Here is a 16,387-nt window from a genome sequence, read left to right on the forward strand (position 1 = left end):
CATCATCATCATCATCATCATCAGCATCATCATCATCATCATCATCATCATCATCAGCATCATCATCATCATCATCATCATCATCATCATCATCATCATCATCATCATCATCATCATCATCATCATCATCATCAACATCATCATCATCATCATCATCATCATCACCATGATCATCATCAACATCATCATCATCATCATCATCATCATCATCATCATCATCAAGACCACCACCACCAACACCAGCATTCATCTTTTTCAAATCTGGCACTAATGACAAACTAAATTTCAAACGGCATTTATTTCAAAACAAATACAATTACGACAACAAAACATTTCAAATTTAAAAAGAAAAAACTTAACAGCTGTTCATAAGTTAAGCGTTCTTATTATTCACTGTTTCAATATTGGTTTGTATGTTAAACTGTGCAAATACATGTACGGTATGGTATTTTATTGAGCTACAGTGAGAAAGAAAAGGAATTATATAAAACATACAATTAATGTATCATACTCATAAGCGCGGGCATATATAAATGTGCGATCTGATTGTAAGGTTAGTGTATGGAATACAAACAAATGTCAATAAACAAAAAAAAAAATAAAAAAAATAATATGCAAACGTATCTGTAAATATTGTACACTTTTGCCATGCTAATTACTATAATACATGTTGAGGTTCACATATGCGATAAATGACTAAAATTGAATAATCTTTATTTAAAAATCATTTTTGTTTTAATATTTATGCAAAATGGTTTCCTTTACCAACACTAAAAGCAAACACGTCAATCACCTTTAATTTGAGAAGGATATAGAAGGCCACATTGTAAATATATCAAAGCAGCGGTCATTTCAAGAGCAATGTGGGGTGTCATGGATTCTCGTAGGCATTCCATTGTTGGCTCAAATGTATTAAATAAATTGAAATTGAGCCGCTTAATAATATATGCAGGAATCGTCATGATTTTGTCTCATAACAAGTGTAATACATATTTTCTGTATAACCCTACTTTTATGAGATATTCATTGGTCTGACACGCGGAAGAAAAACCTTAACAAAGTGTATCTTTACCTCCTATATTAAAAGCAAAGAACATCAAGTGAATCATAAATAATAGTTAATAATTAGTGTAAATATTTATTTCTTTAACAAGTAAACACGTGTTTTCATCGACAATACGTTTCAACAACTTAGCAAGAATGTTAGTATCAGTTATAATTCACACAAAACATATATTCATATTTACATTGATTTCGGCATATGTTACATACATATCAGGCATTTTAAAACTTCTAAGCCAATTTTGATAACAAAGGAAACCTTGTGTTTTTTTACAATCTTGTTAGTTTTAGCTATACCACATCACTCAACATTAAAAAACAACAACATGTAGTCCGCATGGAAAGCTTGACAAATAGTACACATGATAAAAAATATCGTAAGCAAATTTTAGTTACCAATTATTTTTCTAAATGAATTAAAGTAGTCAAGTAAATGCTGCGGGCTCAAAATATAATAGAAAATAATTGTTCTTGTTTTGAAGAATGATTATATTTAAACTATACGTGCATAGTAAAAATGCAATTTGAGGTCGACTTTTTAAGGATAGAGGAAAGCTATACTCCTCAAACTGGCGTAGACATAAGCGTCGGTTTTTGCGAGTAAGTACATTGAAGTCCATAGTTTAGCAAATTACTTCATGTATTGTATTGCAACTTAAGCCAAGTGTTCTTAAGACATAAACAAACCTATTTGATTGACCAAGTGGCATAACTCTATCTTGAATATAGTGCAAGTTGATTCAACTGATATTTCATTGTACCATAAATGTTTTACATGTAAGCACACAATACACTAAAACATGTTATGAATTACATTCATATATTGCATAACGTAACTAAACTAGCAAACATATACAAACACTTTAGTATTATAACTTCATTTTGCGTACAATATATGGCCATTTATCGGTCACAAGTATTTCCTTTCGCCCTCCAGGCTCAGACACAAACAGGTAACCTCGGACAAATAACTGGGCCAATATGAAATCACCTAATTAATAACATTATAATATATTCAATAATCTTATTTAATATATTTATTTGTATTCATATAGTGTAAATATATGGTTCCATGACACCATTTCGATGATGCAGTTGGTATATAAATCACAATGAAAATTATGTTTAAACACTTGCCAATTTTTAAAGTTATGTTTGTGTAAAATTTATACGCGTTATTTCGAAATCTTTTGAGGAACGTTCAACTTGTCCAGTCTCTCGCACTTGTCCGAAAGCAATGGATATATGGCCGCGTTGTTACTGGTTCAGCTGTTGATGTACAACTGTCAAAAGAACACAAATTGTTAGATTTCACGTTATACATTTTCTGTATAAGTTTACTATCATATCCTAATGGCACACTATTTCGACAAAAAAAGAAACCATTAGTGATACATATAGTGACTATCTGTTTTCCGTTAACAAAAGTTTGTCTTGATCATCAGTCGACACACTGGTAATTTAACAATTATTCGCCCAGTAATCTAAGACATGTTATTGTTTTCAGTGTTTGCAATGCACTTTTTAAATTGCACAATTCCGAGGTATGGACATTGATTTGTTTGACGACAACTGGTCGAAACCAATGACAACATAAACTTTTTGACAATACAACGAGCTATTTTCTTCCTTTTATAATATATTTTACTATTGAATAAAGAATGATGCGATCAGCCGCCTAATATTCTATTCTAGATTATAAGTTTGTCGATTATCCAAATATGTAATAACAATACTTCTAGCCTAAGTGATGAATAAATAAATAAATTAAATAAATCAATTTCGCATTAAAACGGAAATCAGTAATACGCATTTCTCATTCACTGAATACCATTTACATGCAAGAGCTTTCGCTTATTGTAACAAATATCAGCGAAGTTGAAGTACAATAGAAAGGTAAACCAGTAAAAAAATTTACTAATTATAATAAGTGAATTGTGAGCTCTATTCCACCTATATTGTAAGTGCATATATGCAGCTTTGATCATTTTGACTAATCTCTGTTTACTAACAAGTTTAAGGTCCCTATGTCGGATTATGAATGTAAACTGATTTCCACTGAAGGTCACCACGACCTACTGACCACAAAATTCATGGAGTCATATCATGGTCATAACATCCTTACCTATACAGTTTAAGATCCTTCAACTTCAGGTTTCTTTATAAAATGATCGGAAATCGATTTGCAATTGAAGGTTCTCTTAAGGTCATCACGACATTGACCGATGATTAACTGACCTCAAATCAAAAGGGCCTAAGCATTTTCCAGATATTGATCAGAAACCGTTCGGACGGATGGGTGTTCGGACATTCGATCAGATAATAATATGTCATGCTTTTGGTCATAAAGGTACAAGTTGCTGTGATACTAACAATTCTTAGCAACTTAACGTTCTGTTAAAGTTATGAGTTTAGTGTGACACAGGCTTTAGATGAATAAGGGTAACTTTACAAAGTGGATATGGTAATAATAACTGGTGTAGTATTCAAAAATATATCTTTATTATATATATATAATTTATTTTACAATTATAATGGTGGCTGGTCCATTTTGATCACGTAATCTTCCATTGAACAACATTGAAACCTATTCCAAACTGACGTAGCGTTTACACACGGCGTAAATAAAACTGCAATATGAACAATCAAACGGTTTTAAAAAAGCACATCCTATAAGTGTTTCTCTTCAATTGTTTGCTCAGAATCTACATAAAAAATAGTTTCTTTTTGCTATAAACCACATTCCGGGGAATTACAAATACCATATCCCTCTTATCAAATATTACAAGAGGAGACAATTTATAACCTGACTCGAAGTATTTAAGTAAAGTATATGTGTTAACGAGGACAGATTGAACGTTACCGTCGATTATAAATCCTTTTAGTTCTTTGAGTAGGTTGTCGTACTTCAGACCCTCGATCTCTTTGAGAGATGTGTCATCGTCAAAGTTTTTACGCTGCCGTTTGTGTAGAGCTTCCGTCATAAAAGGCGTAGTTTTTGCAGTTTTGACTTTAATCTTAAATATTGTATTATAACGTTATGCAAACATATTGAATAATACTTATAATAATTACGATGTTAAAAGCAGTATAGGTATCGATTACGATTACAAGTAAGTACTAACCTGTGTTAAATGAACAGCGGCTTGCTTAGCAAAGGTGTTATGTATGAGCTCCTTTGGGTCCTCCAGTAAGGTAATCATCTTGTCTAGGTAGTCGTCTGCTGTCTGTCCGTCCAGCTCAAAGAAGGCTTCATGCAGGGTCTTGTTTCTTATACATTGTACCTGATATATATATATATACATATATCATAGATATGTTATATTGGCTCGTCATTATAGTAGTTATATTTAAGATTTTTTGTGCCGTATGCAAATTAATATATTTTCATTATTAATAGAAATGATAGAGTGAAATACATGTTGTTAACAAACAGGAAAAATACCTGTGTTTGAATAGTATATTTTTCCTTACCTCTTCAAAAAGCTGCACACTTTTTATATGTTGGTTAATAAACGAACTGTTTATACAGATGCTTAACAGTCCTGAAACGTCCACCTGATTTGGCCCCATTCTGTCCAAGTAGCCAGGTGAACTAAGATAACACTTGGCCACCTCCCAGTAACCGACGTTTTGATCATGCCATTTCGTTGAATCTGTGTTCATCCAGAATGGATAGTGTCGAACATGATTATTTAGGATTGCTTTGTTCATTTCATCACAGAAATGGCCTGGCCTGAATCGGGATGATCTTTTCACTTTGGTCATGCCACTAGCGCATCTACTGTTGAACTGACATTGATCACATGTCTGGTTATTACAAATTTCATTGACCTTGTTCATGAACGATGTGTACTGTTGTTTGCCTTTTGTATCCACGTATTCCTGAAGTCCTTCTTTCACGTAAAGGAGTCCCGAGACCACTCTCAGCCAGTTCTCGCGTCTTGTCTCCATACTCTCAGCCATACCTATGGATTACAAACATGCTTGTGTTGAAATAGAAAATACACTATCGACGGGTGTTGTGGCATATTTGAACGGTGGATTTGATTTATTTGATTAGTACATATATGTTATGATCCCGTTTCACCTTGATGCTTTGTTCCTAGTTATTTTCCCGAGTTTGGGAGGCGAGGGAGGCGTTTGATTGCATCTTCTGCTTTACGATTTAAATTTAAAACGGAACAAGAGCAATCGTGAGACAATGGCGCAACTTTATTAACAGTATTTTTGCACTTATCTGTAATCCTGTATAGATTAGGACAATATGTTTAGATGTGCAATTAGACAGCACAATCAATTGTATAATTGAATGTTATTAAGCTAAGATGAACTACCCAAACTAATTCAAGGAAAAACGATTGACAGCTTTGTTTTTTAAGTACTATAATGTTTTACTTATGTTAATTTTAACCCCCAATACAAACTGCAACAAAACCGAAAGTTACTTTAAGTACAAACCACAATTAGTGCGCACAAAGTTATTACGAATCCTTCATATCACGTCACGTTCTTAACAACTTAAATTCTATGTTACTTTAAATACGCATAGTTTTCCGATTATGCATCTGAAAACACTTATTTTTATCATTTTCTATCACTCTATTTTCTCGAAATTGCAGAAAAAATGCAGTTATAGCATTTGTATATTATTCAATTGATGTGTGAACCTACGCCGGTTAAGTCAGGAAAATATAACCCGAAGAAATCTTAATCGGACTAGACCACAAGTACTTTTAAAATGCAAGTGAAATTTTGATTTATTGATTTTACCGTTCATTGATAAATTCTAGTGATAATGTCAATCACGAAAAAACAAAGCTGTTCACGCTTATATGAAATTTGTAGTCTCCATAAAAGACATTTGACCAAATAATACCATTTGCTGAAGTCTTTTTGTACCTTAGTTTCTCGAATTCCCACACTTTATTTTTTCATACACAAAAAAGTGCATTTTACAAAAACATGAGCAAATGCAACGTGCGATATTTCACTAAATAACATTGATAATTTTTCGGTCCAAAATTACATTAAAAATAGAAGCTTAATGATTTAATTTGATATTTAATCGAAAATGTTTAATATTTCTCTAGTTAGGCAAATACTGCTGACCGCGAACAAATAACTGGGCCAATTTGAAATTAATCACCTAATAAATAACATTATAATACTATTCAATAGTCTTATTTAATATATTTCATTTTATTTACAATGAGTAAATATATGGGTCAATGACGTCATTGCGATAACGCAGTTTTATATAGATCACAATGAAAACTTATGTTTAAACACCTTTCCGAATTTCTTATGTTTGTGTGAATGTTATACGAATATATCAGTACAGCACACTTATTTTGTCTACAGCGAGTCATAAGATTTAAAAATATGTTAAAATACCTCACAGCCGTTTCCTCACCTGATGAATACGCCTACGCGTCCTACCCCTTTCCAGATAAACTTTGCTCATTAACGGCACTTACTTATTATTTTCTATTTACATACACGTTAACAAAGACTCTTTTACGTTGCTAATTGAAATAAAATATTGATATGTTGACGCTTGTTTTATTGGCATGTGCGGGTATTATTGTCGTTGAACTTACAAAAAATACATGAAGGGTTTTCGTATTCCATTTCAAATGATCGCTTTTGACATGTCTTTGTTACGTTAGTACGTTAAAAGTTAAACAATTGCATACACCATATTTGAAAAGAATAGGAACAGTCACTTATTCGGTCAGCCTCTACCTAGTCTCTTCTTTGTACAGCTCTGCTTGTGCTTAACGAAAATACGTAACTAGTATTACAAAGAGGGTGAAGAAGGCATCCATTATTACATTTATCGGGTGTCTTCGCTTTAATATAAGAAAATACTTTTGGTGTTATCAAGGTGAAAAATAAGACAATTTTAAACCAAATAAACATATTTTCCTTTATAATCCATGATTGTTCGTCAATATTTAATGCCACATTTTGGAAAAAGTGCAATCTTTAGGGGCAATGACGCCATAACGGAAATATCCTCATTTTTTATGTTTCCAGTACAGTTGAGTTTTATTTTTTGCATAATAGAGTACTCATTTTATAGTTCGCTCATAAACTTATTAACATATGTACCATGGTGTATAATGTGCGTACAATTGGTTAAAGAAACATCTTAAAAACAGTACCGCCAAAGGTTTGTTGAACTTCCTCCACGATTTGCTTTTTGCTTTCATCAGCATGTTCGTTTGTTATAAGTGCACAAGGATCCACATTCGATGTTCCTGTCTTTCGTTTACCAGTGCTTGCTTCATGAAAGGCAGTGTCCGTGTGTGGGAACGAGTCCAAACTCGCGGTCCGCATTGAATCATCTGATTTGAGAAAAAACACGTATTAGAAACAAATTACCTGTTTATTCACATTTAAATGCAGAGCAATTAGGTTATTCGTATTAATATGTTCTAATTGATGATGCAAACAATGTGTATACAATCCGTCTTTTCAGTGTTCAAGTTAATGATATTATTTTATAAAAAAAACGGATTTTATATATTTCCGTAGCCATATCCCAATGTGATTCGAAACATATCACCTAATGCCATGAGACCCTAAGTCTGGTTATCACAATTGACAGGATTTCGGGCGAAAGGAGATAATGTGTTTTACATTTGTTTGACAATGCACTGATAGTATAATGTAACTTCGTAAGTAGTGTCCCTTTTCATATATCGTGACATGCTTTTTTTGTCTTCGGCACACACAAAACCATGGGTAAGCAGACAACAGACAACTTTGCGTGTGATAAACGACATATCGATGCATGAATAAACGTTTTATATTTTATTCCATCTAGATGTTTTGATATATCACGGATATCATTGTTACATTGAGCAAATGCATCGTACGATATTTCACTAAAAACATTGATAATTTTTGGTTCAAAATAATTGCATAACATTTACTTCAGAAATAGAAGCTTAATGATTTAATTTGATATTAACAGACAACTTTGCGTGTGGAAAATATCGATGCATGAATAAACGTTTGATATTTTCTTCCATCTAGATGTTTTGATATATCACGGATAACATTGTTACATTGTTCTTGTGTTTCTCTTTATTGGACGCTGCAGTAAACATGTGGCAGCTTTCGATGCTATCTCTCTGCATAATATTTTAAGATGGCCTTGCGATCGAAAAAAAAATCGATAGCTGTATTTGCATTCTTTAGACGGCAACAAAAAAAGGCCGAGGCTTTCCCACGACTTATATGTGCAAAAGGCAAACATAACGCGGAGTGAAAAAGGACGCTACCGGCCACCATAGTTTTAAACTGCAATTAACGACCGTCCATTCTGCCGTGGGAATAAGTTTAATCTCAGCGAAGTTTCTAAGATTATATAAAAAAAAAAACAAAAAAAAACGGGCATATTAGAATCATTAAAAGCGCTTCTCGTGTGAATTGGAAGTTTGACCAGACTAAGATCGCATAAGAATACACATCAAAAATTGGTTATTTATAAATTTTTGTACCACATATTATAAGATTTGTACGGCACATTCAAAATTTGCTAATTGAAATAGTTTGCACCACATACGAAAAATTGGCTATTTATATGTTTTTGTACTGCATATTAGAAATTGGCTATTTATAACTGTTTTCAATATCCTTCATTTTGGTATTTCATTTGCAACTGGATAACAAGCAAATGTAGACGACATATTACTGTAATTATTTATATCTAACTACATCATTCTAGATTCCAGTACAATACAATTTAAGTAAAGACTTGGTAACGTCGAATATATTACGATTTCGTGTCCAGAAACGGAGATTATCCGATGAAGAAGGCTGTAGAAGAAGAAGAAGAAGAAGAAGAAGAAGAAGAAGAAGAAGAAGAAGAAGAAGAAGAAGAAGAAAAAGAAGAAGAAGAAGAAGAAGAAGAAGAAATGAAAATAAAAATTAGAGTGAAAATAAAATAATAATTTACCTGGCGGAGCCAATGTTGTTTTAGCAAAAGCAAAAAACAGGTCATGTATCTTTGTCTGACCACACACTAGTTGCATAAAGTAGTCTGTGTGTTTCGCACTGGTACGTTTATATTCTAAAAACAAACAAGGGAATGGAATATGTATTATTACATGTTTTAAACGTTTAAACGGACATAACGCAATTCAAACCCTTCGAAAACAAATCAACCATTTTGGTGAAATTTCAGTGAAATAACAACAAACAGCATCCTGATAAAGTTCGCAAATCCGGATTGTTTTAAAATACTATATTACGCTGAAATCAGTTTTTTTGGAGTTGCAAGTTATAACACTATTTAAAATCACCATATAAGACATTTAAATGTTTTATTGGAAAAGTAATTGAAATAAATCTCAATCAAGCAATAGGTTTATGTACATACTTTTATAATACAATACGAAAGATAAGATTGCAAATGGCATTGATTTGTTGCGTACTAGCATCAAAATTGCATGTGGGTTAATTTTACCTTCGCATAAACACTTGATTTGCTCCGCAACAAAGTGCTCCCTATGTAGAGCCTGATAAGCATCTATCAGTTGTTCTGTTAGATGGCTATCAATTATTGCCATATCTTCTGTTATTTCTTTCTCAAATTTGTCCCCGAAACATTTGAAACTTCGTCCCAGAATAGGATCTATATCTTGTTTAAACGATGTGAATTTTCCATCTGGAACTTTTGGTTCACCAAGATGGCATAGATAATTTCTTTTATCTTTGATAAACGTTAGGTCCATTTCCAGATGCTTTAAATTGCAACATCTTGTCAACACAAAGTAAAGCATTTGTATGTCCCATTTGTGAACGTTTGTGCTGACAGGCTGTTTGTTTGTATCCTTTGGAAAGTATCGCTTCTCATAAAGATAGCTATCACGACCTCCGTTTACGGTATTTTCGTTGTTTGAGAGGAAAACGTCGACGCTATCGCCGGGATGTTTGTCCTTTATATATTTGAGCAAATATTCTACCAATACCTTGTGGCATACTTTTTGAATGATCATTTGCATCTTTGTGTAGTTGATTTCTTCTTGACCGAATGAAGCCGGGCAAATGGAAGCAGTCGCCATTTTTAAAAGAGGGTAGAATCCACGGACTAAATATTGACGATACGTTTGTACCGCAACATAAACGCTTAAAAGTTTAAAAAATTACATTATGCTTTTTTGTTTCATCAAACAAATATTTAGTATCATGATCTCATCTTTATCTTTAAACAATCACACTGCTTTTCACATAGAACTTCTCGTCTTTATCGATTACAAGAGAACCATCTGAAACCTTTCAGATAATATTGAGTTCAAACACGCATACTGCAAATGACACGTAGATGAAACTTATCCATTTATTATCTTTTGTATGTTATATCTTCAATTCTGTCTAACATATATATATATATATATATATATATATATATATATATATATATATATATATATATATATATATATATATATATATATATATATATATATCGTAGATTAGTTATCCAACATACCTTAAGTCCGAACAATCTACAGTTTAAAAATAAATAGCTATAACAGAATTTGAAATAACAGGTTTGCAATATTTCTAAGACAAATTACACTGGCATCCCAATTAACACATTAAAGTTATGGGTACCCTGAATAATTGTGATAATTACCTGAACACATATGCTGTATCACTACTTTTGGCTCGTCAAACGGCAGCATGCACCTGTAATAAGTAAAACGAGGACATGTGGACATGTATGTAATTTTTCAAAACTTGAGGAGTATCTGAAAATGCACACATTATTTTTGTAAACATCGTGAATTGACTCCTCCGTGTGAAAATCGAAAATTGTTTTCAAAGTAAATATATTGGTCGCACTTGTAAAAGATGTTGATAACTGACAATGTCTAATTCAATCATACTTTTCGGAGTCGATCAGGTTTTAAGAGCTCATATTAACTATATTTGTATTATATATAGAGAGGATATTTGTTTATTTCGGTGTAAGATCGTATTTGATTTTACGAGTGTAGAATAAAATATAGTTTTTCAATGACAAATCAAATCAAATACGATCTTACTCTATAATAAACATATTTTCTTTTAATAGTTTCTAAATATATTTTCTTTATTACCTTCTACTTAAAAAGGTGTTTTTACGCCGCTACCCGTGGGACGACCCTCACGCAAATTTTATAAATATATAATAGAGAGAGAGAGAGAGAGAGAGAGAGAGAGAGAGAGAGAGAGAGAGATTCTTTTTTTCCTCCGATATGAAGAACCATGACACATTATAAACAGAACATAATACAAAGAAACATATTGAACAAAACTTTACATAAATTATATACAACAAACAAATATATCAGATAGGAAGGATAACTATAAATAATACATCTAGTAATACTGTATGATAACTATGCACTAATACAGTGAATGAGACATAGTTTTGTGATTTCATTTACCTTTCCCCATTCTACGACGTTTTATTGTTATTAATTTATTTACATATATTATAATTTCTTGTTTATATTTTGAATGTCTACCGTGTTAGCCCAAAATAACCTAAACGACGAAAAGCAAAAGTCTAGGTCATAATCACGGGAGTTATTATTTGTTGTATCCGTATTTATACAGGATCCTAATGTACTTCAGTGCCGCTTTGAAAGCCTTGACTCTAACTGTGTCCTCTATAGATAGCTGCCGAAAACCAGTTAAAAGTTCGATTAATTGCTCATCGGGTTTAAGATGACTGAACTCAAGGAAAACTTTGGCTCTAAGACATTTACATAACGCTTCCCATAAATCGTCTCTAGAAGCGCTCGAGATTTTACAAAACATTATTTTGTGCAAAACCATTTGTTCTGTTATTATTTCACATTCTTGGCATTTGGACACAAACTCCTTGAAAAATATTTACTAATAATCAGCATAGCAGTCCTACAATTTTTCAGCTGGTCTCTATACATGTTACTAAATTGCCACATTAAACAAGGTTCATATTCACAATGGATAGACTTAAATAATCGTAGGTTCACATCGTTTTCCTGTGATATTTTGTATTTGGTTACAACACGATTATTTATAGATTTATTTACAGTAGATCTCCAGCTATCATGACTCGGAAAAATTGCATCCCTCTGGAAGTGGCATAATACATGTATTAGGTTATATTTGCCTAAGATTCTGTAAATGTCTGGAATAAATCCTGTTACTGCACTTGGTTCGCTTTCGAATTTGCATAGTCTTAATAGGAATAAGTTTTTTAACCTTTTTGTGTAATCAGTACGGCACAATTGTCCGAAAAATAGTAATTTTCTTTTGTCTATATATGTTTCTAATGAGTAGATTCCAGCACAACTTAACGCAATCACTGTTCTTGTATATACTGGCATATTTTGCATATGTTTCACACATACTCTGTTGGCTCGTTCTAGAGCTAATATATGATGATCCTGTAGATCACTCCACAACTCGCAACCGTAGAGGGCCTTCGGCATCACAGTGCTAAGGTATATTTTTTTTATAGCAAGCGGATGCATTGCATTGTCATTTAAGCCATAATCATTTAAGCTGAAATACGTGCGACGTAATCTGTTACAACAAAGGTCAACCGATGTGCTTATGTCGTTAAATTTATCGGAAAATACTCCAAGGTGTTTGTAGCTTATGGATTCCGTTACTTCTCCGTTACAAATTGACCAATGCCTTTTACACTTTTTAAAATCGCTGTTTTTCATTATATACAACAACAGTGCATTTATTTTGATTATATTCATAACGATCTTTTTTCGAGTTTTCGGAACAGACATCCATCATCGATTGAAGGCCTTTCGGCGTTAACGAGAGCAACATCATATCGTCCGCTACTGTAGGACAAGCAAAAGAGGTATCATGTATTTTAAGAGCACTGTCATGGCAGTCCAGTTTTTCTATTAAACTATTTATGTAGATGACATAATAAAATGAACTTAGACATTGGCCTTACCTCGCCCCTTTTCGTATTTGGAACCATGTTGACACGATATTGTTTGTTCGGACACAGCTGTATATATCTGTAAGCATATTTCTCAGTATTTTGAGAAACTTAGGTGAGATCCCAATGTCATAAAGCTTGTAAACAAGTGTTTCAAAGTTTAAGTTGTCGAACGCTTTTTTGGCATCTAAATAGCAAGCATACAGTTTAGAGTTGTTTTCGCGTGTGAAATGTATGCATTCTTTAGCCATAAAAGCAGTAGACATACAGTTTAAGCCTTTTTGGAACCCACCCTGTAATCCGTGTATATGTATGTTGTTATATATTTTGATTTTGCTAATTATAATCTTTTCATATAGCTTTAGAATTGTGGAGCAGCATAATGATATCGCTCTGTAATTGTTAGGATCCGATTTTTGTTTATTTCCGCCTTTGAAAAGGGTCTTAATTATCCCCTTTTTCATTTCGAATGGACAATAGCCTAATTTGGCCATGCTTAAAAACAGTTTGTTTAAGATATGGAGTAAGATAGAGCCTCCGTACTTAATGTTTTCATAATATATACCGTCATACCCACCTGCCTTATTATTTTTGGATGTTTTAAGTGTTGTTATTATGTCATTTTCTATTATAATAATATCACTGCTGTCTGACGATTTAATCGCTTCGTTTATCAATTTAAGTTTTTCCTGAATAATTGAAAGATGATTATCATTAAACGCATTGGAGTTTGAAGGAGTATATAAGTTTTGAAAGTACATCTTCCAACAATTGTTAATATCCTCAGGGCTTTTGCATTCTATACCATCAAAAACCATTTCAAAGGGTTTTTTTCCGTCGGTTTTTTCTTTCGTCTGTTTATTAATTTCCAAAATGCATCATTATCAATTTCTGCAGTCTCATTTAGTTCAATTTCAACTGTTTTGATATAATCTAACACACATTCCCGGTGTGCTGCTCGAATTTTACATTTTCAGTAACTTTCGCAGTCATGACCTCTTTCCTGTCTGTTTTTATCCATTCATTTCTAAGTATTTTCATCGATTTGTGCATATCTGTCAATCTTTCGTTCCAATAAGGCTTTATATGTTGTTTAAATGTTGGCGTTGGTATTATAGTGGAATTGGCCGTCTGAATAACATTAACAATACTATCGTACAAAACATCTACTTCACGCGTATTTGAAACATCTAAATTTAAAAGGCTTTTTAAAGACATGTTATTTTCCATATAACGAGTATACCGATCAACATGGCGTTTTTTATTACCCTTCCAGTTTATGAACCTGCATGCATTTTTACCTGTATCGTTAACATTCCCTGGGGAACAATATCGTATTGTGCAAATTATAGGTCTATGGGACGAGACGTTTAAAGAACTGTCATCAACAATTGTACATGAAAATACATTGGGGATACAGTCTTTTGCAATGAAAATGTAATATAAAAATGATTCACGTTTTGACGTATACGATACATTTGAATATTCTGCACCTAGACATAATTGCAATGAGTTAACGGGCACTAAGTCATAGTTTACTAATAATTCAGAAAACATCTTTCCTCGCGCGTCAAACATGAATTTCGTTTAAACATCGGAGAATTGAACTGTCCCTAGAGGACAAAAGCCTTTAAAGGTTAACTCAGTTAATATATTGAGTAAACTTACTCCGTACATCAAATCCCCATTAAACCGGAATCCTCACTAAACCGGAAATTTTGCCTAGTCCGGACCTTGTCCGGTTTAGTGAGTTTCCAATGTATTAATTTCCAATAACAAGTTACAAAATTAAACATATGGGCACATTTTTAATACAATAAGCATATAAAAAGCGCATACTCTCATTCGGCAAACTCACTACATTTTACAATACTTCTATGCAATTTAAAAAAAATGAAATTCTAAAGTTATATGGTCTATATATTTAAAAAATATTGGCTTAAGGTCACAATTCCTCTCAATGGTAGAACATCTATGAATTAAAAAATTATTACATTTAATATTCAGCCTACTTATAATATTTCCTTCGCAACATAAAAAAATAGCTAGTGTGAATGTTTCTATTTGTCATAGTTTCAGAGTTTATTGGCAAATCGCACTACACTATTAGGAATAAAAAAGGAATACAACTACTAGATTTAACTTTTTTTATGTTGTTATTTTTTATGTTTTATACTTACAGTAAACTTATTTTGTAAATTCAAATGGTATTAAATTAATTCCTCATAATTATAGGAGTCAACGGTTAAGATATTACCATTCGATTTCTTAACGGTTACGAATTGACTAACACAATGGTAACGAAATGACCAACAATGAGCGGTTACCAAATGACCATAATTCATTTGACAGGGCTTTTACCAGCTGTTTGTCTGTGCAGAGCGGGAATTTTACCTGGGATTGGCTGGACCGAAAGTCAAAGTCCCCGCTATTAGCAGGACCTTGGGGGCCCATGCTGCAATTGACTGTTGCATTATTTGGATTTTTTCTTAACTTTACGACACGCCCCCCTACAGTATTTTATAGTCAAGTTTAGTAACATTTAAGTAAAGTAAACTGTACTGAGCTTTTGAACAAACCTACATACTTATAAATCAAAATTGATATTTTAGGGTCTACACTGAATAAACCCAAAATGTTAGTTTTGATTTGCTAAATTCAAACAGTATTTAGTCTATCCACACAAAATTTACAGGATCATCAGATAACAAATTCTCTAAAAATTCTCTGTTTGCCAAATAGGGAAGACAGGTTAAAGTGGGGTTAAAAGGTTGCTATCTGTGACCAAAAAATACTGTTCAAAATTGTGAGTATTCATTTATCTTTCGTTCAGTAACGAGCATGCAATGGCATAGTGGTTGGATTCGATAATCTGACAGCGGTGCTGGACGTCAGGAGTTCAAATATTGTTGTGAGTTCAATGTACCAAAAGAATACCTTTGGAATACACAATTATCTATAAAAATGGCAGAGCAAATTGCCCATATTGTAGTAATGTCTTAGATCCAGCTTGGATAACTTGGACACAGTAAGCGGTTCACACCAAGGGAAATTCTCAGATAAAACAGCGCTTATGAACTTGAACATTACATTTTTCATTGAGACAAAGAAAAAAACATTATTGCTGATCTTCTGAAAGCAAATCTTGGATTTAAACTAATCACCAACAAAAATATATGCATTTTAATCACACAATGTAAACAACTGCGCCACAGATCTTATCTGTATGTTTAGGGTTTTTAAAATTTAGCAGTTAAATATAGATTAGCATACTGGTAGGTCTGGTTGGTCTGTTGCTTTAGATGCTAAGTAAACATAATGTCAGTGATTTCATCACTATTTCTATTAAAATATCAGTTTTCT

General features: G+C 32.7%; 1 protein-coding gene across 7 annotated transcripts in view; it reads right to left on the bottom strand.

The window, feature by feature from the left end:
* Nucleotides 1-279: 279 nt before the first annotated feature.
* The window catches only part of LOC128222090 (uncharacterized), a 69,994-nt gene continuing 53,886 nt past the window's right edge, over nucleotides 280-16,387 (bottom strand). For 4 of the 7 annotated variants that reach the window (XM_052930913.1, XM_052930915.1, XM_052930917.1 and 1 more), the window contains 8 exons: nucleotides 10,718-10,770; nucleotides 9,545-10,206; nucleotides 9,035-9,148; nucleotides 7,233-7,415; nucleotides 4,537-5,030; nucleotides 4,188-4,346; nucleotides 3,926-4,079; nucleotides 280-2,345 (listed from right to left, as the gene is read on the bottom strand). In XM_052930913.1, the coding sequence (XP_052786873.1) occupies nucleotides 2,320-2,345; nucleotides 3,926-4,079; nucleotides 4,188-4,346; nucleotides 4,537-5,030; nucleotides 7,233-7,415; nucleotides 9,035-9,148; nucleotides 9,545-10,142 (1,728 nt within the window). In that variant the 5' untranslated portion in view covers nucleotides 10,143-10,206; nucleotides 10,718-10,770 and the 3' untranslated portion in view covers nucleotides 280-2,319. The remainder of the gene's footprint in view (nucleotides 2,346-3,925; nucleotides 4,080-4,187; nucleotides 4,347-4,536; nucleotides 5,031-7,232; nucleotides 7,416-9,034; nucleotides 9,149-9,544; nucleotides 10,207-10,717; nucleotides 10,771-16,387) is intronic. The other 3 variants (XM_052930919.1, XM_052930920.1, XM_052930918.1) reach the window with 2 other exon arrangements.

This window comes from Mya arenaria, chromosome 16 (genome assembly GCF_026914265.1).
Source record: "Mya arenaria isolate MELC-2E11 chromosome 16, ASM2691426v1".
In the NCBI taxonomy this organism is placed as follows: domain Eukaryota; kingdom Metazoa; phylum Mollusca; class Bivalvia; order Myida; family Myidae; genus Mya; species Mya arenaria.